Raw genomic sequence first — 22,954 nt, forward strand, 5'->3', positions numbered from 1 at the left:
TCCATTACATTCAAGTGAATTGCTCTCAAAGTCATATTAATGTTCTAATCCATACATTAATAGCATTATTGTCGAGGCCTATAAATTAGAAGAATTTAATGGTTGCAGGAAGATGCAATTAGTGGTTATTTAGCTTGAGGTACCAAGCACTGAGAAATGTTTGAAGATACCAAACATCAATCCACATGCAAATTATTAACCAGTGGAAATTGTGGACAAATGTTTGTTTTCTTCTTTACACTATAATCTTGACAATACATTTTTGTCAGCTGATCATCTGGAACCACAAAAGGAGCATTTGGAGGAACAACTGGGTGGAACATCGGAAATATTTTAGTTTCAGACAAATAGCAAGTTAAGTGTACAGAACGGAGGAGTAGAACTTAAAAAAAAGACAGTTGGATGCACAGTTAGGGCGGACTAGGAAAAGATCATTGTAATCTAGAGCTGGATAAGGGGGATGGGGAGAAGGTGCAGATCAAGTTATAGGAGGGTTTTTGTGTTGCACTAGGAAATGGGAGTCTGGAAAAGTGTTGGGATGCGAGGATGGGCTATGGGAGCTAATCACTATGATGTGTACCTGGATAGAAGCATGTTGGGCTCGCTTTCCTGTCAGAACTGATGACCATTTAGCTACTACAGCCAGCTGGTCCTAGCAAAACAAATGAAACATGCTCTTTAGGAAGAAAAATAAAATCAAACTGTGAATTTAAAATCAGAACTGGAGAGCGGAAAAAACCAGAACGTACTTGAGAATATAAGACTGCTTGAGAAAACAGAATTTTTTTTTCAGATATACAAGATAAAATTGTCATATCACATTTATTTCAATACCAACGATTAAGATAGCTGTAAAATATTTAATTAGACAAGTTTCCTCAACATGTTCTTCAAATCTTCCTTTGGCTACTGTCATGCCCAGTATAGGAAGTCATATTATGAACTTTATTAATGCTTAAAAAAAGACAAGCAGCAGCTGTTAAGACATCATGCAATCATGTGACTTTTAGCATTTGGACTGCAAACCGTGTCAAGTCTCCAGCAAGTACCTAATTAAGTATGGAGATATGAGTGAGGGTACCTCTCAGCCATTTGTGGAATTCATCCAAGGATGTTCCAAAGTCTAGAAACTTTGGAGTTTCCCAGACTATGGATTTTCACAGTAACTTCATTAGTGTTAATGTAAGCCAACTTGTGACACTAATAAATAAACTTTTCCAGACTATCTCCACATTTCACACTGGACAAAAAGGAAAATCAAAAACTCAATGGGGGTCATTGTCAACTTCCCATTAAATCATGATGGCTTTCTGAATATAAACTAAACCAAGTGGACCTCAGGAGGTTTAATCTGGTGGTCATGTGAATGAAACTGCTTTCAGCAACTGCACCCTTATTATCCCAGGACTCAGCAAGTTCATCAGAACTGTTAACTGTCAGCCAGCCTAAGAACCACAAACTGAAACTAGCTACAGGTCTTTAAGTCCTCAGTCTGCAAGAAACCACAAGACCTGTCGTGAGCCCTTTGCATTACAAGATCCTCACTTTAAATCACTGAACCCATTCAAGAAACCACGGGCCTGCCACACAGGAGATCAGAAATCAAATCAGAATAAATTAATTGTAATCTGTAAAAGTGTACCATATTAATCTGTACCCAATCTTTATATGTGTGTATGTGTGTACAAGACCAAGTTTGTGAGGTTGTGTTAATCCAGAGCGAGAGTAAGCAACCTTTATTTTAAACTAATGAAAGCTTGCTGCTGAATTATTTATTTGGGAAACAAACTCATAAGAACATAAGAAATAGGAGCAGGAGTAGGCCATCTAGCCCTTCGAGCCTGCCCCGCCATTCAATAAGATCATGGCTGATCTGTCGCTGCTCAGTTCCACTTTCCCGCTTTCTCCCCATAACCCTTAATCCCCTCTCTTATCAAAAACCCATCAACCCGCGTCTTAAAAATATTTAGCGAGGCAGCCTCCACCACTTCAACGGGCAGAGAATTCCAGAGATTCACCACCCTTTGAGTGAAGAAGTTCAAGACTAAGAAAACATACCGATTACTGTAAGAGGGCAAGTGCACTCTGGCTGTGACAGGACACTTAATTCAAAGTTGCTTGGTTGAAATAACCTGAATTAAAATTTTAATATTGTTATCTTGTTGTGATTTATGTTTAATTAAGGAAACTGGATGAATTTTTTTTTAGCACAAATAAATTATTTTAAATTGTGAAGACTCAACTGTGTGAAACCTCTAATTTTCAGTAATGGAAAACAATTAATTGAGAGAAAACTATTTAAATGTCCATGTTATTCATAGAATCCCTACTGCACAGGAGGCCATTTGGCCCATCAAGTCTATACTGGTCACAATCCCACCCAGACCCTATTCCCATACCCCACATATTTACCCTGCCAATCACTCTGACACCAGGGTCAATTTACGATAGCTAATCAACCTAAACTGTGCATCTTTGGGCTGTGGGAGGAAACCGGAGCACCCGAAGGTAACTCAAGTGCAAACTCCACACAGACAGTGACCAAAATTGAACCTTGGTCTCCGGCGCTATGAGGCAGCGATACGAACTATTGTGCCACTGTGCTACCATTCCTAAGTCTTGCTGGAAACCAAAGCAAATACAGAAAAATAAGATAATGCAGGTCTTTTGAGCTAAACTTTGGTTTCAGATGCTGGTTGCCATAAAACTAGTGCCATTGATAAACGCGAGGACAGTTAAGAACATAGTCGTTCAGAGTCCTGTTGAATCTTTAGACAACATCACACAGGTCAAAACTTATGGATGAACCTAAATAATATGACTCATTCAGATATCATATAGGAATGGAAAGTAATAAAATCTGGAGGTTATTTCTCTTTTGTCTTGGCCATTCATGTATGACAGCAGTCACTTTCATCACAGTTGCTTTCAAGCTCAGCAATTTCAAATTTATGGATCAAAGCAGGGGTTGCTGGCAACAACTTCAAACTTGCAGCAAGAATGGTTTTTCTTTTCTCAGAACCAAAAAAAGGGATTGAAAGGAGAGGACCTAGATGCCATTTTGGACAGTAAGTAGAAGGCTCTTTGGGCAATAAACTCACAGTTGCTGATTGATGTAGAAGGATCTGGCCTATACATGGTTAATGTGGGACTGAGCACAATACCCACTCGTAGTGAAGCAAGAAGGCGTATGACCCAGACCTAGGGTCAGTGAGCAGAGTAAAGACCCAGATTTGGAGATTGATCCTTGCATGTACCCTTTACTGTGTATATGTATATAGATACAAGCGGCTAGTAAAGGTTTGCTGTTAACACACTGAAGACTACAAAGACTTCTTAAAAAGACACTGTTCTATAACCAACATCCTCAAAAACAGTTGACATGTAGCTTTCCTCTATACTTTTCTGGGAGATTTTTGACCAGCCCGGTGCACAAACATTCTTCCAACTTGCTCTAAATCATTTAGAAATATTTTATCAGTGACAAAAATGATTCACTCATATAGTTCTGTTTAAGGCCATTGTGCCTTTCCTTTGATAATCTGCCTTTTAACATTTTTATCACCCTGCTTCTCTTACAGTGTGCTGACAAACTGGCTCATCACTTTGATGGCAGCACAAACAGCTGCTGTGTAGTGTGGGGCTCAAAACTTTGTTCCTCCGTGGAAGTCCACTTTAGCTGCAGCTCCTAGTCACTGGTCCTTTAAGAAGACATTATGGGGTTAATCTCACCTTCTCATCCCATCAGTTGATGAGCAAGGGAAACCAGCATGATCATGAGAGAGAGAGAAAGAAAATTCGGATTTGCACCAAATTTCTCACCTATCACAACCTTACTGGGACCGGGTATTCAGCGAGATCAGCCTCGTGCCCGAAAAGGACACAAGACTGATCTCAGTTTAAATAAAGATTTAAGTATGGGATACAATTATGGGATACAATTGTCCTGGCTCACTTGTCTCACTTGTCTCAGCAACCTCGCTGGTGAAGGTCCTCATGGCAAGGATCAGTGGGGACCTATCATGATAGCCTCGTCGGGAGAACTAGACTATTCTTGAAGTTTTCAAAGAAATATTTCTGGGTTTTTCCTTTACACAATCTCTGGCACCAGAGAGACTGCCAGCCCAGTGTTGACTTCCAACTTTACTGGCTGACCATCCAGCAGTGGAATGACCCAGTTGTTGCTGGCTAACACATACGGTGATATTTGCCCTCAAGAGAGAGAGTTGTTTCATTTCTCTTAGCCTTTTTACAGAGCACAAACAATTCTTTTATTCTGTTTACTGTTTTGGTTCATTCTTGCTCGCAACTTGCTTCTTCTTCCAGCAGACATACTCCATTATGACCTCCTCGCACCCCACTGCTCCTTCATCATATGGGCGGCACAGCAGTTAACACTGTTGCCTCACAGTGCCAGGAACTGAGGTTCTATTCCCTGCTTGGGTCAGTTTCTGTGCGGAGTCTGCATGTTTTCCCCACGTCTGTGTGGGTTTAGGACTAGGGGGCACAGCCTCAAGATAAAGGGGGGGGGGGGGTGGTTTAGAACGGAGTTGAGGAGGAACTTCTTCACTCAAAGGGTGGTGAATCTCTGGAATTCTCTGCCCGTTGAAGTGGTGGAGGCTGCCTCGCTAAATATTTTTAAGACGCGGGTTGATGGGTTTTTGATAAGCGAGGGGATTAAGGGTTATGGGGAAGAGGGCGGGAATGTGGAACTGAGACATGACAGATCAGCCATGATCTTATTGAATGGCGGGGCAGGCTCGAAGGGCTAGATGGCCTACTCCTGCTCCTATTTCTTATGTTCTTATGTTCCTTTGCGTGCTCCAGTTTTCTCCCGCAGTCCAAAAGACATGTGGTTGGTGCACTGGCCATATTAAATTCTCCCTCAGTTTACCTGAACAGGCACTGGAGTGTGGCTGCTAGGGGATTTTTACGCTAACTTCATTGCAATGTTAATGTAAGCCTAATGTGACACTGATAAATAAAGTTATATCCTTGCACCAGCATTCTGTAACCAAATGCCCTGACTTTACACATCAGTATGGATGAGTTTTGAAACTCTTAAGTGTTGACTCAGCTTACATTGTGTGTATTCAAAACTCATCTGCTGAGCTTCTTTTGCCAGGACTCTCCATTCACCTGACAAAGAGGGTAACCTCGACAGCTAGTGAATTTACTATCAAATAAATTGGTCGGACTTAAACCTGGTGTTGTCAGACCTTTTACTTCTTTTGCAGCCAGCTCCACTGAAACAACAATTTCCACGGCCTTTTTCAGAGCTAGTTTAGTCCTGGTTAGCAACCATTTCCACATTTCACTTTGCAGACCACAGACCGATCTGTCCCAAATTGTATCATTCAGCACTGTGAACTCACAGTACTCTGCAAGTCTTTTTAATGCAGCCATGAATTGCACAATTGATTTACCCTCTTTTTGATGTCTTTTGTGGAATCTGAAGTGCATTGTAATCACCAAAGGCTTCAGCGAATCATGTGCTTGCAAACCAGGAGATTGAACAATTTTCCTCCCATCACCCTCAGGAACATGGCAACCCTAGTATCTTCTACTACTTCATTTGCCTGCTCAAAATAGTCAAAACACTCAGCATAGAAACCCCATTGCTCCATGTTTTCACCAAAGGACCCATGTCGAAAACTGCTGCCATTTTCTTTCTAGTGGAGGCTCCCTGTAAGCACACTTAGCAACATGTCTTCAGCAGCTACCTTGCTTTTCCCGCTTAAACAAGATAACAATCTGAACTTCAGCCTTTTCTAAGAATGACATTCCCAGCTCTATAATTGCTCTGCAGAGGATTGTTATTAATGCCCACCTTGCCTGTGATGTCCAGAGCACACACAAGAGCTTTTCTTTCAAGTCTTCTCTACAGATTTTTTGTAAATATTTTTTCTCTCCCAGATTAGCAAGTGCCATTCGAAGCCCTAGTTGCCAGCTTTTGCATTGTGCATTGATGCTAGGAAGTGCAGAGGGTTAAAAACTAATGGAGCTTTATTACAAGGTCTGTTCACTCCAGGCTGCTTCCTGCACCAATGTCACTTCAGGCAACAACATGCATATGCCAACACACAGCGGTTACCGAAGCTACTCAGACTCACTGTAAAATGCTTCTCAAGTTGCCTCTGGTTCTTTTGCCATTCACCTTAAAGTGGTGTCCTTTGGTTTTTGACTTTTCAGTCTCTGGGAACATTCTGTTCTCCCCATGTACTCTGTCCAAACTCCTCATGATTTTGAACAACTCCATTTGTAAAAAAAACACCTCTCAACCTTCTCTTCTCAAAAGAGAGCTGCCCCAGCCTCTACTTTCCATCCTCATTATTTAAATCATCCTCATCTCTGGAACCATTCTCATACCTTTTTCAGCACCGTCTTCATAAAAGTTTGGTACCCAGAACTGAACACAACACTCAGATTAATGTATTTTATAAAGGTTCATAATAGCTTCCTTACTTTTCTGCTATATTAATAAAGCTTAAGATCTCATGTTTTATTAACTACTTTCTCAACCTGCCCTGTTATCTTCAACAATGTAGACATATATACACCAAAATCCCTCTATTCCTGCATCCCTTCAGAATTTTACCCTGTCCTATTCTTCCTACAAAATTTTATTATGTCACACTTCTCTTCACTAAATTGCATCTGCTAAATGTCTTCCCATTCCACCAACCTATGCCCTCTTGAAGTTTAATTATTATCATCCACAGTTCACAAAAGTTGGCATCATTTGCAAACTATTCAATGCTGTGAGGACGAAAGTAAAATTACTTCAGGTATAAATGCCTCAAGTTCCCTTAGCTAACCTGGAGGTGGAATCAAACTTTGTCCCATGGTGAGTAGTTATACAGGAATACAAAGGCAATCATTGATCTTCTTCTATGGAGCCCAAATCATGCCCTTTGTACATCCCTTCTGTTTAGACTGCCCTTTGTCAGGTTAAATGTGGCAGTCTTTAAATGTTGGGCCAGTGGTTATATAAGCACCAGCTTTAGAAAAAGTATATTTAGCCAAGTACAAAAGTCTGTGTTGATCTTTTCTGCTGCTCTACCCAATTGAACACAGTGTAGCAGCATCTGCAAAGGATGCGAAGCCTGCAATATTTAAGATGCATGCACCCAGCAACATTTGGAAGGAAGAGACAGTGTGCAGTGACGTTGTCATTGTAATCCAAAGACACAGGTTAATGCTCTGAGGAACCAGGTTCAAATGCCAGCATGGCAGATGATGAATCTGAAATCAAAAGTCTAATGAAGGAAATATGCTACTCTTATGTGGTCTGGGAATCCAGGCCCACAAATAACTAGAATGTCTCTAAAGAATGAAACTAGGCAAAGACAGATACATTGGGACTAGTTTAACACTAGTGGGGCAGGAATGCAGTTTAGCTTCCATTTTAACAACGAAGTGGGAAAATCCAGGCCATAGTGGGTTAGACTAATCTCTTCAGATTCCCATTGCACTTTCAGCATGTGGAGAGATAGTAGATTCTACAAGTCAAGTATCTCTTTCCTGCATATCTCCAATTATCATTTCACAGCTAGTTACAGGTCTGTTCAGTCTCTTGTCTGCTGAATAAACAGGAGAGGGAGGGGCAAACTTTTCCCAGTTGGAAATGCCTTCACAGGTTGCAATATTTTGCTTCAGGTTCCTTCCAAACTACTGCAGTCATTTAATTTCCCCCACAAGCATGCCAATTTTTAGCTTGTGATAATCCCCATGATCTGCATGGGGAAATCACTAATCGACCTCCCATTTGGGTTTGTCGAATACCAGCTCGCTGGGGATCGGTAATTAGCCAAAATAGAGCTTGTATACCAAGTCTGTATAAAGAAAGACCCGAGAGAGGCCATTAACCTTTTAGTCCTGGAAGGGACCTGTTGTGTTCATCACAGTTTTGTTGTTATTATTTATTTTCATTTTGTCCAATAAATGCATGGTTCCTTCACAGCCAACTCCTGGAGTTATTGTATTTAAAGAAGTTCACTCTTGAAAATAGAGAAACTCAGGCAGCAACTGCTTATATTTTAAAAATAAAAATGAAACTGGACTTTCCTGCAAGCTTAGCTCATCCTATCATATGACTTTTAAAAGATTACAGGCAAAGGCGATAATAATGATTTTGAGTGGTATATAAATCTTCCTATGTTATACTATTAGCACGTCTACTGATTCAAAGTGACTGACTAAGGCAAATTTTGGGATTCTAAGATTTTCCATGATAGTTGAGGAATTACATTCATATTTCTGCCTGTTTACAACTAGGAACATTATAATCAGTTAAGAATTTTCAGCACTTTCTCCCTGGTAGTTTCGAGAGGATATCTGTAGTTCTGTACATTTTTCTCGAAAAACTGCAAATCAATGTCTCAGATCATTCAATGGGTGAAATTCAGCCTCCCTGGGGCCAGAACATGGAGCTTTCACCCATCTTGCATGCTTTTCCATTCCATTGTGTATTGCTTTGACTATAGACCAAGAAGGTAATAATGATAAAGAAAGAGAAATAAATCTTTATATGCTATACCACAGACAGAGCCATTGATTCTCAGTGATTAAACTTTTATTTAACAATATAGTTTAATTATAACAAATGAATTAGCTCCACCTATAACAACTGAACAATACTTAAAACAGGACAAGATGCAAGTCTTATCTGTTAATCTATCAAGCAAAAGTTCCCTAAAAAGTTAAACCTCTCTTTAAACAAATAGTTAGCAAAAGACAGGTATACTTGCTTTGACTTAGCTCCAAGCCTGGCGACTTTTTCAGAAAGACAGAGTGCTAGAGCTTATGCATTCTCTCCCTTTCCAGGTATATACAAGGAACTGGGATAACGAAACAAAAGCTGCAAACTTTTGTCAGTGTGGACTAGTGTTGGGTGGTGTATGAGAATGTGTGACACAAAAACAAAAAGACAGAAGCAGTGGGGAGAGCAAGGCCGAAGAGACCACATGAGATGCCATTATTCTGCTGCCAGAGTGTATAGTAGCAATCTAGCTACCTCAGCACATCTGAGGTCCGGTGCTACAGCAGGCTCTGCTTTTCTAGGGGCACCATGACATAATAATGCCAGAGATCACCTCCAACCGTGTGGGGGGAACACCCAATGCCAATGCTCAAGGTCAGTAGTTTTGCATCAGGGTTTTTTCAGGTGTCACGAGGGGGGATGTGTGTGGAGTGTCCTAATGAGTTGCATCAAGCCAGCCACTGAGGCACACTTCAGATGGATCCTCAAATTCTTTCACTGCTGGACAGACAAAGGCAGTAAAAAGTCTGACAACACCAGGTTTTAGTCCAACCTATTTATTTGATAATATTCTCACAAGCTTTCGAGGGGTTACCCTCTTCGTCAGGTGAATGGAGAGTTCTGGCCTCAGACAGAGCATATAAAGCACAGACAGTTTAGAGATTACCTAAACTGTCTGTGCTTTATATGCTCTGTCTGAGGCCAGAACTCTCCATTCACCTGACGAAGAGGGTAACCCCTCGAAAGCTTGTGAGAATATTATCAAATAAATAGGTTGGACTAAAACCTGGTGTTGTCAGACTTTTTACTGTGTTTACGCCAGTCCAACGCCGGCATACCCATGACTACTATCGACCCACATCATGACAGACAAAGGCAGCCAGGCTTATACCCAAGTGCCACTAAAGACGGCCACCCGGTAAGATTTCTCCACTGGTCCATGTTAACTCAGTACCCACTTGTTGGCAAGCAGAGATGATTATACCTTTGTCAATCCAGGTGCATTGAACCATGACAGACAAGTGACCTGGGCAGCAATTTCCATCCTGCAGCATCTGGATTTCCCTGCTGACACTCATTGCCTCAGAGTGCTCACACACTGGTCTGAGAAATAGGGAGAGGCACCAGCATTGCCCTCCTGCACACATGTCAAGCAGGTGCTGATGCCATTGCTACAGCTTATATTTGGAGTTTCTTGTACTCTTGGCAATCTTCTGCCTCAGCAAATTTGAAACCATCTGCTAGGCACTCCCACCTCTGCTGGCAGCCCTTCTCTAACGTGGGGAGGTGTTTCAAGCTGGACAGCCCTTAATTAGCTAGCCAGCATAAAACTGCATTGTTTAAACATTCCCAGCAAGAAGCAGAGACCTGTAGGGTCCAGCCCTGGCGATCCTATATGCCCGACAGGTGTGAAATTCAGGCCCAAGATTTTCAATGCTATTCTTGTGGATTACAATCCAAAATTCTGTTAGAGGGAAGTGTGGCAGTGAATTTGCACACAAACTCCATAAACAGTAACATAGGATTTCCTCCCTGCACCTCTGTCTTGCTTTTCTTCTTTAAGGCACTTCCCAAAACTTACCACTTTGACCAAACTTTTGATCAGGAGACCTAATGTCTCCTTACATGGTTCAATATCGTGCTTTGCTTTATAATACCTCTATGAAGCAACGTGGGGCAATTGAGTTCGTAAAAGGTACTATAAAATTCATCCCATATCATTTTCGCTCACATGGCCTATCACTAAGCCAATGTTGACATTTGACTGACCTCAGCTAAGACAGAGGTAGAGGCAATACAATTGTCTCAGTGCTCCTGGGCTGGCCATTCCTATCCAGTGACTTATATGGCCAGGATTTTCCAGACCCTCCCAGCGGGCAGCACATCATGGTCCCACCGGAGTAAAGGGGCTGGGTCCGTAGTGATGAGTGATGAGTGGGAAGTGGTATACAGATCAGAAGTCTGCAGTCCTGCAACAACACATAAGTTTAAGGCCATACTACAGATCCACATGCTATCAACTATTGCTGTCTAGGCTTGTAGAAAGATAGGATAAGCCCAAGGGGAGGCGATGGCCTATAGTGGTATTATCGCTGGATGATTAATCCAGAAACTCAGCCAGTGTTCTGGAGTTCAAATCCCACCAAGACAAATGCTGGAATTTGAATTCAACAAAAAAGAAATCTGGTATTAAGAATCTACTGATGACCATGAAACAATTGTCAAAAAAACCCATCCGTTTCACTCATGTACTTTAGGAAGGAAATCTGCCACTCTTACCTGGTCTGGCCTACATGTGACTCCAGAACCACAGCAGTTTGGTTGACTCTCAACTACCCACTGAACAACAGCATCAAATGCTGGCCAGCCAGCGATGCACATGAATGAATAACAAAAAAAAGCAAGGAGGGAAAGAAATTGAAAAAGATACAAAATTAAATAGAATAGATCAGGGTTGATTTTTATTTGGAAGGTTGGAGGAAGACCGCTCGCATACCCTCTCTCAAAATTCTTGCCTTGAAGCCCAAGTCATTTTGGAGGACTGTGCTTTACTGGGTTACTGCCAGCCAGCTGCAAGCAGTGTATCAGAGATGGAAACTGGGAAATCAAACCAGAAGGTATATCTAAAGTGAAGGGGGTAGACAATTGTGGGAAAATGTGGGCTTCATTTGGACTGTAAGTGAGCTGAAAGATTTAAGAATAAGAGCTGTTTTGTGGATCAGTTTGTAGTGATTCCCATTGGTACACCAGAATAGCCATTTATAAGTAGGGTCCTGTTTGAAAGAGATGTGCATCTAGGCCATTTATTCAAAGGTCCAAATAATTGTGCTGGCAAACCAAACAAGAAGCAGGAATGGGATAAACTGATTTTTGACCTATTCAAGGATTTACTTCATTTCAGACCCAAATTGTGTCATGAGGAAGGGAATAGAAGTCAGTGCTATTATAGGCATCAAATGCATTCAGCTGTGAAGAGTTAAACTTGAGTCCAAGTACATTGAGTGATAATTAGCTAGGAACCTATTGCTTCTATCATGCTTGAAAATAATTATTTTGCTGGAACGTGTCGAGGTGTCAGTGGTACAAATCAGCCCAGGGGGGAGAGAAAACAAGTAACAAATGGAAATATCACACCAGCTCCATCATTTGCTGGAAGTTTCGTTGTGGCAGGTTCCACACTAACTCAAATTCTTTTAAATGGCATAAGTCATGCAATAGTCTCCAAAATCTAAATAAGAACAAAATTAACTCAATCTCAGTTCACAATATTTATAGTTTGTATTTTATAGACTTGATTAACATTAACCTACAGAATTCACTCCATTTAAACACTCCATTCTTCTTTTGCTGCCAATTATGCCTTCAATGTTTTCTTTATTCAGTTTATCATTTATTTCTTTATGAAACGATTCATCTCCCCCCCCCTTTTCTGTTGTTTTGTCCCCTCCCCCCCACTAATTATTTTATACGATACTCTGCCAGCTTTCTTACTCTGTCATTTTCATTGTTTCTTTAACCTCCCGCTTTGGTGAATTTTTACTCTGACCATCTTTGGACATTCCAAGGCACGTTAATGACAATTCACTGCTGGGCAATAATCAGCCAAAGTTTTCTGAACTCTTCAGTTCAATGCATTTAGTGACTGCAGTAGAACGGATCTCTTACTTTTAACACTCAGACTTCTAGTAAATCGAAAGGAAAGATGTAATTCTCTTCCTTGTTGAAGGATCATTTCTTGGCTCACTCGATGAAGTTGCCTAGTTCCTTAAATTCTGCATTTTCTTGGGTGCTTTGGGTCGTGCCAGAGTCCCCTGGACTAACTTCAATCACAGGATTGGAGAATAATTCTCTATGCTCCCCAAACTCACCACTGTTCTGATTTAGTTTTAAGCCTCTTCAAGGTGATCACATGGCCATGGGTGGGACAGAAAGCATACATACAGTGTTATATTTGACATTTCAGCAGGAAAGAACAGATTGATGGAGCAGCAGATATTTTTTCCACCTTATTTTCTGCATGCTGCTTCAACGTTGATATGGTCCAGGAATCTTATAGAACCATGTGTGGAAGCAGCGTCATGGGTAGAAAGAGATAGCTGGTGTCAACTTACATTCTGCTCTATCAAACTCCTGTGGGGAGTTGACCAAGATTATAATGCGGGACATTGTAGAAGTTCCTACCTGTTGTTTTAGTTCATTTCAAAACTTTATTTCTTTCCCTTATTGGTCATGTTCCTTCATTTGAAGAACCCTGACTTCCACACACACCCCTAACATACCTGCAGCCAGAGATGGAGACAATGGGGATGTGGTACTGATCCCACTGTAAATTGACTGTATCCATGTTTCAAGATGGTACTGGAGTGTAGTGACTCTTTGCGAGCCACGTATAGTATGATTTGTATTGACAGAACACAAGACGATACTTTTCACCGTACCTTGGTGCATGTGACAATAATAAATCAAATCAAACCCATCCCAAACCCCCATGATTCCACAATGAATTGACTTTCAGTTTAACCTTCATGTATTTGGTAACTTTTTCAGGAACAAAATTAAGGAAATTAGATCAATTCAGAGCAAGGTGGAAATATTCTCAACCATTGGTAGTTATTTAGAGCTTTTTTCCAGATGTTAGCTTCAACACTCAGGGACTACATCACAGAATCATGTCGATTTACTTTTCATTTATTCCCATTCTTTTAGATATTGGGGGCAATTTTCCCGAAAAATTCTAAAATGTCGAATTCGCGCAAAAACTGGGGTAAATCTGACTGTTTTTTCTCAGTAGGCATTTCAAAATGAAACTCCCACACTCTGCGCACTGCAGAGAGCACTAGCCTGACTCATGTGAAAGCTCAGGAGGCAGGGGTTACTCCCACTGGAGAGGCCAGCAGCATAGTGCTGAGCAGGCCACTGCACATGCATCAATCTGTCAGCATACGCGCAGAAGCCCTTCATCATTGGCCCCCAGAACAAACCCAACCCCCCCACCACTATGACCAGCAGCCCCCATCGGCACCCCCCCCACAACAATTCTGATACCCCCGCCACTTTGATACTCAGTCCTGATCACTCGCCTCTCTCCCAAAGACTTGAATCCTGGTGGAGCTAATGACTCTAGAAACTGTGTCTCTTGGCCTGCTGCATTGCTAAAACAGCACATCGAGCCAGGAGAATTACCCCTACTATTAATGGGAAGCTATTGCCATTATTTTGCTTTTGGTGAAATGCCAAGTTTTATAAACCTTGCTTAAGTACACAGCAAAGGATTCACTTAGCATTGAAAAAAGATTTGATAGGGTAAATCAGATTTGCACTCATGAAATTCAATAATTCAAACAGACTGTTACTTATTCTGTCTTTTGCAAAGGTTCTCCAGGACTTCCTTCTGCAGAACTTGATAATGCCGTTGCAAGTTGAAATGACAAAGTTCATTTTCATTAGCAAAGAAATTCTGACTGAAACCAATGAAAAAGGTTACCAAATGCACCCTCCTTTCTTCGAATCCTCCTCCAGCTGGTGCAATGACACAGCATTGGACTATGTGTAACTTGGCACAGTGCAGCAAAATCAGACTACATCCCAGACACACACCTTCTTTAGTCTAAGACTCATTTGAAAAATAACTATTTTCTTCTTGCCCTCTACACAGCTCAAGGAGACATGGGGGTGGACTAGGCAGGATGCTCTTTGTGGGGAAAAAACCTTATGGGTCTTAGGTGGAATGGCCATGGTAAATTATCCCTTAGCACCCCAAGATGTATAGGTTAGGGAGATTAATCAGTAAATACATGGGATTGCAGGGGTGGGGGGGGTGGGCCTGGATGAAATGTTCTGTCAGCAGATTCAATGGGCTGAATGGTCTCCTTCTGCACTGCAGGGATTTTATGATAAAGCGTGTGCATTGCCCGCATTGTTTTCAGGCAGGTGGGGAGTGGGGATGCACAAAATTGAATGGGCTTCTTGTTGAGCTGATGGTGAGTTTGGAACATGCTATCTAGGGATGCTTAGTGAATTCCTGCAGTACATATTGTAGATGGCACACACTGCTGCCACTGTACAGCGATGGTGGTGGGATTGAATGTTTGTGGAAGGGGTACAAATCAAACAAGTTGCTTGGTCCTGGATGGCAGTGTCGACCTTTAAGTTGGAGCTGCACTTATCTAGGGAAGTCAATAGTATTCTATTACACTCCTGACTTGTGCCTTGTGGATGATGGATGGACTCTGGGGAGTCAGAAGGTGAGCTACTTGCCGCAGAATTCCAAGCCCCTGAACTGCTTTTGCAGCCAGTGTAATTATGCTGGCCAGTCCAGCCCAGATCCTAATCAATAGTAACCCCATGATGATGATGATAGTGGGGAATTCAGTGATGGCAATTCCATTGAATGTCAAGGGGTGAAGACCCTTTCAAGCTGGAAGGCCCTCTAATTTAGACAGCCCACCCACAAACCTTAGATTGGATGGAGAACCTTCCTTCTGGCAGCTGTAGGGAAAAGCACATTAAGTGACTGTTCCCTACTCAATGCGTGTTTCTGATCCCTATTTGAACCTGTCAGCTAGGAAATTCCTGCCCACAGATGACCAAGAATATAAAAAAAAAGAAGAAAAACAACATAACTGGAGTTCACCATGGACAGCAAAAAAAAAGGAATCGTCACTTTAGTGTGTGGCAGGAGTCTTTAAATAGTCGGCCACAGGAGGGATTTGCAACATCACAAAACAACTATTGCGCAATCTTTCCCCATTAAAAACATCTGTGCTGGACTATTTCAGTGCTGTATGAAGATACAAAATATAGAAGAAAATCCACATTTCATTGTCCATTAAACCAATCCCCATTCTGATTCTGATCATGATTTCTGTTCCAGAAAATTATCTTTAACAACTATTTTTCTTCAGTGGCACAGGCAAAACCTATTCCTTCTCCACAATCATTGATAGCTCAAAGACCAATCCTGTTTTTCCCCCACTTGGTCCACAATGAAGTGCTTCCCTATGTCAAGCCACTGAACAATCAGTCCGAGATCTACTAAAGTCTCCTCTCAAAGTGGTGTTAGTCCTGTTCAGGTCATAGGCAGGCCTCAGCTTCAAAACTGGCAACCAAGTGGGGAATGAGATGTATTCTACCATCATAGGGTACATGTGCTAGTAATTCTACTGCATCCCTATTTCAAAACTAAATATTGTTTCCAACATCAATTAGCTGAATGGTCATCTTACTGCCACGTTTCACACTAATGTCACCATGATAGACAATAATCTTCTAATACCATAACTATCCTTCAAAATAAGTAATCACAAAGTTCAAGGATTGTTCATGGATTGAACTTCCCTGGGGTTCAGCATGCTATTGAAGTAACCTTCTACTAGAGACTTAAAATCCAAGTTCTAGACAAACTACTAGCAAACTAAACTTTACAGGTCAACAGGGATGCTAATCTAGATATTACCTTGAGGTTTTCATTGTTAATTCCAGAATGAGAAATGGGCTGAAAGCGACTATCCTCTGCTGCTATCGCTGAAGTCAGTTCCTGAACAATGGCATAAACTTCTTCTTCAGTCTTTGAAACTTGCCGGCGACGCAGATCCACCTGACAAAGAAATTGAAGAGAGTTCAAGCTCTCTTTTGGGCATAACACAGTTAGAATACACTGGTGCACTTATTCTGAACATCAATTGAATATGATCCCACCAGCCAATTGTCTCTGCACTGCTGTCACATCTCCCAGTTCAAACTAATCAGATGGTCATTTTTTAAACCTGGTGTTGGATGATACCAGGCTGTTTGCTTTCATGTCTATTACAGTACAAGACAAGCACAAGCACAAGCGCAATTACTCAAATTGAAGGATAAGTAGGGGAGTGACTATAAACATGTTCAACTTTTCACATAAACAATCCCCAATTAAATATAGCATAGGTCAGATGCATGTTTAACTTCTTGTATTCTTACCCCAACAATAGGCTCATCTCCAACCCCACCTCAATAGTGTAAAATTATCCATGCTCTAAATTATTACCTGGGTAAGATCTTTGAACAAATTGTAAGCAATCTTGAGCTCCATACCATAAAGGGACCTTCCCACCACAATCAAAAAGGGAAAGAAAACCCACAGTATTACCCTGGCCAGCGTACCTCAGCGCAAGCTTCACCAGTTTGCTTCCGTTTGGCAGTAGAACAACAAAGGCAAGAAGTAAATCATTCTTGGAAGGACTGATATTTCCACCTATTGGTGTGTATAAGAAAACTCCCCCGTTTTCTGATGTGGAAGGATGCCAAGCAAAAAAACACAGCAGCTTTCAATTCAAATGACAGTTTGCAAAAAAAGTGCTGATATTATTTTTTAAAAATCAGAGATAAACTAACATTTTCACCATTCCACATGCTTATACCAGCTTGACTGTAACGTACTGGGTAATGCAGCCTCGCACACAGGACATGTTTGACTGAGTAATGTTTATAAGTTACTATTAACAGTTGAATTTAACTTTTTACTACTGTCCTTAAAGCAGTTTAAAGGCCTCAAGTCAAAGTTTGATTACATGTTAACAGTGAATTAGACATTGGCAGCAAATTATAAGATATAATTTATAATCAGGAGCAGAATTAGGCCATTCGGACATTGAGTCCACCCCACCATTTGATCATGATTGATATGCTCCTCATTCCCATAACCTGTCAACCCCATTACCAATTAAAAGTCTAAAACTCTCCTTAAATGTCACATTAAAAACATTTCTGTCACTTCTTATAAAGCTAATTTCATAAACATAGGTTGCATTTTGAAAGTACTCTTCATTTGCAGGAAAACCCGCCAAAATGGTTTTAAATAGGAATGACTCATCTACATGAATGATCTTTCTGCAGATGGGTCTGTAGATCCAAAACATTAAGTGTTTTTCTCTCCATAGATGCTGCCAGACCTGCTAAGCTTATCCAGCACTGGACAACATGATCCAGACTTCCTTGGTTTTGTCAACATTAGGCTGAAAATTGTTAGCTCACACAAGTCTTCAAGCCAAGCAGGCAACTATTGATAAGGGGTGGAATTTTTACAGCGTCTAGGCAATAATTTAGCAAATTGCCTGTTTGATTTTTATTCCATTAATCCACTGGACTACTGAAGACAAAAAACTACCCCATAATTTTGGGTATTTTAATGTTTTAATTTCATTTGCAATTATCCACTTTTAAGCAAACTTCAAGTAATAGAACTATTGAACTGGGATGACATTAAATAATGGAGATAACAAAGAGGTTGTTAGCAATTTTAGCTTAACTGAACTTCAGCAGAATTCCCATTTAACACTTCATGTGATCTTACTTGTGTTCAGTTAGCAATGTGAAAAGAAAAGATAACACTCAAAGCTTAATTTCTCTTATCATCCTTTGCAGCCCCCCATTCCACACCTTATGGTAATCTTCAGTTTATGCCAATGCTACTCTGAACTTTCTGATTAGCCAATGGGAGTGATAACAGTAGAGGTAGTTCCATCAGCAAGGCACCCAACAAATCATTAATCTTGAAGAGAGAACACGTGTGAGAGGATGAAATTTTACCACTCCACCCACCAGGGGAATCAGAGAAGGCAAAGGGCAGACAATGGGTAGGTCCATTGACCCCAGGCGGGATTACCGTTTCAGGATAAGCGAGGCCATAAATTCCCACCAACAGTCCCAAAGATTTGTCTGGCACTCAGTTTTACATTACCTAGAAATGTGGGGAGCATATACTTTGCAATGATAACACCTTGGCTAATTGGAGTCAACTTGTCATCCAATCAGCACTCTTCCCTCTTGTAATGCAAGTTGTTTGAAATTTGGCATCCTTACACTTGTCCTGATGAGAGCGAGATGAAAGCTTCAGCAAAAAGTCCCTCTTTTCAGCAATATGCAAGGTCTGTACTACCAAGAAATGGTGCAAATCAGTCATCCAGCCAATGTTAGCTTGGACTAATATTTGAACCTCTGTCTCTGACAACATGCTGCATGTTACACCAAGGCCCAACTTTACAATCACATCTATTGCACAGTTAACTCAGTAGAACAATCCAAGGTATTTCAAAAAGATGAAAAAGGGAGTAGTAGAGAGTCATAGGAAAAAAGTAACCAAAGAGATAGAATTTGAGGAAACCTTTGAAAGTGGGCAGAAAGGGACAAGCTGGCAAGATTTAGGAAGCAAGTTCCAGATGTGGAGCCAAGGCAGCTGGAGCCCTTCCTCACAAAAATGTGAATGGGATAATCATATCATTAAGGATTATGTGGAGCACAAGTCAAACAACTGAAAAGACCATTTGTTTTATTTCCAAGAGGGTGGCATGGTGGCACAGTGGTTAGCACCACTGCCTCACAGTGCAAAGATCCCAGGTTTGATTCCCGGTTTGGATGATTGTGCAAATGCCGCACATTCTCCCTACGTCTGCGTGGATTTTCTCTGGGTGCTCCAGTTTCCTCCCACAGCGGGTTAGGTGGATTGGCCGTGTTAAATTGTCCCTTAGGTGTCAAGCATAAATGCATGAGGTTATGGGGATAGGGCCTAGGTGGGATTGTGGTTGGTGCAGACTCAGTGGGCCAATGGTCTCCTTCTTGCACTGTAGGATCCTAGAATATGATCATTATTAAGCTGGAGAAAATGCGGCAGAATATTTAATGCTTTTATTTCTCCCCTTATTTTAATTTTTGAAGACATTTGAGTACACCGAAGTACAGTTCCAAGGAGGTTAGTAGCCCTTTGGTACTTTGGTATGAGTCTAAACAGTCAGTATTCAGACACTGCTTATCAGTGGCTATCTTTCCTGTGACTTCAGGTTTTCACTCCTGTCACAGTGCTGAATTGGCATGAATTAAAGTCCGATCATGCTACGACCTGTTTGCAATTATTAAGTCTGGGGTCCACACCATGCCTCTGTCCCAGTGTCCAACTGAATGGAACTGTTGTCTCATTTTCTAATTAAAAAAAAGGATATATGAAAGAGAAACTGGGTCAATCACCCCATGCCAGTGTTTATGGTCCATTGGAGTCTCCTCCCATCTTCCCTCATCTGAACCAGTGTTACACTCTATTCACTTCTCCCTCATGTGTATTCTAAATATGTTCCACACTACTTTGTTTCAACCACTCCTTGAGTTAACAAATTCCACATCGGCACTGCTCTATAGGCAAATAACTTTCTTTTGAATTTCTAGGTGTCTCTCTTATATTGAAGGTCTCTACTCAAGCTCTTCTCCACAGATGAAAAACAACAATTTGACCTGTTCAGTTCAAAAATAATTTTTTAAATAGATTCTCTCCCAGCAGCCACACCATTACCTCTGGTTTTTTCCCCAGAATCTGTGACCCCTCCTATTCCTCACCAACATACGGCCCCTCAGTAATACCACACAAAATCACATCAACTCCTATTGTACGCTGGCAACCTCCAGTTCTACCTCACTGCAGAGAGATTTGACAGATTCTTCAACACCCACTACTGGATGAGTTGCAATTTGCATTAGCTAAACATGGGGAAAATCCAGGCCATCATCTTTGCTCCCTGCCACAAACTCTAGTCCCCAGCTATCCATCCCTCCCCTTCCCCACTCTAACTGAACCTGACTGCTTGCACCGCAGCATCCTAGACGATCCTGCATTAAGATTCTGAGCTGACAACCACTTCTAATATCATTCACGATAAAACTCTCAGCTGGGTTGTTGTGAGCTGCAGACTGGACTATTATAATGTGGTCAGCATCCAACCTTCGTACACGTTATGCTCATCATACAATCTGCTGTCCATATCCTAATGTTCACCAAACAATCTGTGCTGGCTAACTTACATTGGCTTCAAGTCCATCAACACTTTGATTTGAAAGTTATAATGTTCATGGCCTCACCCTTCCTGCTCTCCTCCAGCCCTGCAACCCTCTGCAAAAATTATATTTCTCCTCCACCTGTGACCACTTGTACATCCCCACATCCTTCTTGCCTCACTGTTATCGTCAGCCTGCAAGCCCTGGAAGAAATTCTCTTCCTTTCTCTCTAGCTTCTCTTTGACCAAACTTTTGAATGCCTGATTTTAGTTTGGTGTCAGCTATGGTCTGATTACACTTCTTGACATTTTTTTTTGGGATCTAACACTCCATAATATAAACTGCTGAAGATAAATCCCTTTTGACTATAAGGCTGTAATTTACAGTGAAATGTGATTTAAAAACAACACTTAACAAAGAGAATTGAAGGAAACGCCACCAAAGATGCATTCAAAACACCAGTACATTTTTTAAAAGCTCCTAATGGATGGAAACCAAGTAAGTGTGGAGATGAAATTGCCAGTCATAAATCCATTGTTAACAAAAAAAACTCCAAAATGAATTTAGTTCTATTAACAAATATTCCCCTTTAACATGAATGATCTTCATTCTCTCCACTGCATTCCGTCTCACACAAATCTTCACCAACCTGGTTCAGCAGGTAAAAGTCCAGATCCTCTTCAGTAATTTCACCCATTTCTGTCAGAGTTCTTCACTTCTCTCCCTCTGCTATTCAATATACCCCGCTTCTAGTCTTCTGGTTAAACTCCTGTGAAACTGTGCATTCGCTGCCTGTTCCTTTGAAAAGAAAACTCAAGCCATTATAACTTCTTGGATTATTTGATTGCAATCTTCCATTCCTACATATGAAAAGTTCTCTCAGTTAACATTGTGGTGTTCCTATGAAATTATTCGGCGTTTATATAACTATTTCCCTCTCTCTTTTTGGATATTTTCCTATATATTGTCCATTAAAAAAATGCTCCCAGATTCTTTCTAGACTTGGCTCTGTGTTCTCTGATTCAGGTCTCTTAGTCTTCGCCCCTTCTATTTTAGATTGTCCTCCCACTGTTTCTCTGTTTCTTTTCTAGCCCCTTTCCTCTCTCTCGGTTTCACATTTTATGCTCCGTCCAGTTCATTGCTTTTTCCCTCTTTCAGTTACTAATGTTAGTGGTGCTCTCCACTTCTTACTGTGCCACTCTTTTCGGTTTCAACATTTTAACACTCTAGATATACTATTGTGGTCCTTTGCCTTTCTTCTCTCTGGCTCATCACCAGGATTTCTCTCTGCCAGCCCTTTCCTGCTTAATTGTCCCCATTAGTTCTACGAATCCATCAAATGTAGGTTTACCGTAAACCGTGCAGATGGAAACCAATTCCCTGCCGCTACTTGGACATCCACAAATAGCAAACACTCCCAGGCTACCGGACAGGAATCGCTTTTGAGTTTCACTTGTTTTGTCCATCAAGTTCCGCCAGGTCCTAGTGCCGCACAGTCACACAGGAAAGAGTCGCCAAACTAGAAGCAGTCAATACAAAAGCAGCCGGCAAACTGGGATTTAGAAATTAACGAATTAACCCGATTAGCCATTAATCCTAAACATTTCCGCATTCTAAGAATGTCCTTTAAATTTTCAAAATAGCAATTAGGTTCACGCCCGAAGGTCCCGCACTTAAATTTAAAATAAACAAGCCAATAAACATGGGGTCAAGAATTGATACTTGAGGGATCTACGGCTTATTAAAGAATGTTTTGGCTGGCCCTTCTATTGACTATTAGTACTGCAGGTAATAACTTTGTATCTATTCGTCAACAATACAACTGTTAAAAGCAAAATAGTGTGGATGCTCGAATCTGAAACAAAACCAGAAAATGCTGGAAAATCTCAGCAGGCCTGGCTGCATCTGTGGCGAGAGATTAGAGCCAACATTTCAAGTCTAGATGACCCTTTGTTAGGGCTGTCACCCAGACTCTAAACGTTGGCTCTATTCTCTCTCCGCAGATGCTGTCAGACCTGCTGAGATTTTACAGCATTTCCCGTTTTTGGACAATACAACAGTGTGTTGTTATATATAATTGTTATTTCTAATTTAATCTTTGACTGCAATTTCATAGGGGAGACAGGTGAGGTGGAATGACCACTACATTAAATAGTAAGTGTGTTCATATACATGGAATCCCATTCTCAGTGCCACAAGTCATCAACTCTCATTGGGGTAACTCTTGTATTGCCTAGTCTATAGTGTAGCAACTGCCCTGCTATCATCTGGGAAGAGCATAACATTTAGCTTGGTACCCTTTTTCACAGATGTTCAGTGTTCAGAAACTTCCTCTCTCCCCGCCATTAAACACTAGCAAAACAAATAATCAGACTTCGTTCCTTCAAACTCAGCTTT

At 41.1% G+C, this 22,954-nt stretch overlaps 1 protein-coding gene across 6 annotated transcripts in view; it reads right to left on the reverse strand.

Moving 5' to 3' along the window:
- The window catches only part of mab21l3 (mab-21-like 3), a 48,097-nt gene extending 26,088 nt beyond the window's left edge, over positions 1-22,009 (reverse strand). The window contains exons 1-4 of one of the 6 annotated variants that reach the window (XM_080203782.1): positions 21,909-22,009; positions 21,207-21,355; positions 16,218-16,358; positions 581-652 (exon numbers count right to left, since the gene is read on the reverse strand). In XM_080203782.1, coding sequence (XP_080059908.1) covers positions 581-652; positions 16,218-16,358; positions 21,207-21,254 — 261 coding nt within the window. In that variant the 5' untranslated portion in view covers positions 21,255-21,355; positions 21,909-22,009. Of the gene's footprint in view, positions 1-580; positions 653-16,217; positions 16,359-16,787; positions 17,107-17,134; positions 17,186-21,206; positions 21,356-21,908 lie in introns of those variants that run through there. The other 5 variants (XM_080203785.1, XM_080203784.1, XM_080203783.1 and 2 more) reach the window with 5 other exon arrangements.
- Positions 22,010-22,954: the final 945 nt, after the last annotated feature.

This window comes from Carcharhinus amblyrhynchos, chromosome 15 (assembly GCF_965287045.1).
Source record: "Carcharhinus amblyrhynchos chromosome 15, sCarAmb.v2.hapA, whole genome shotgun sequence".
Lineage (NCBI taxonomy): Eukaryota > Metazoa > Chordata > Chondrichthyes > Carcharhiniformes > Carcharhinidae > Carcharhinus > Carcharhinus amblyrhynchos.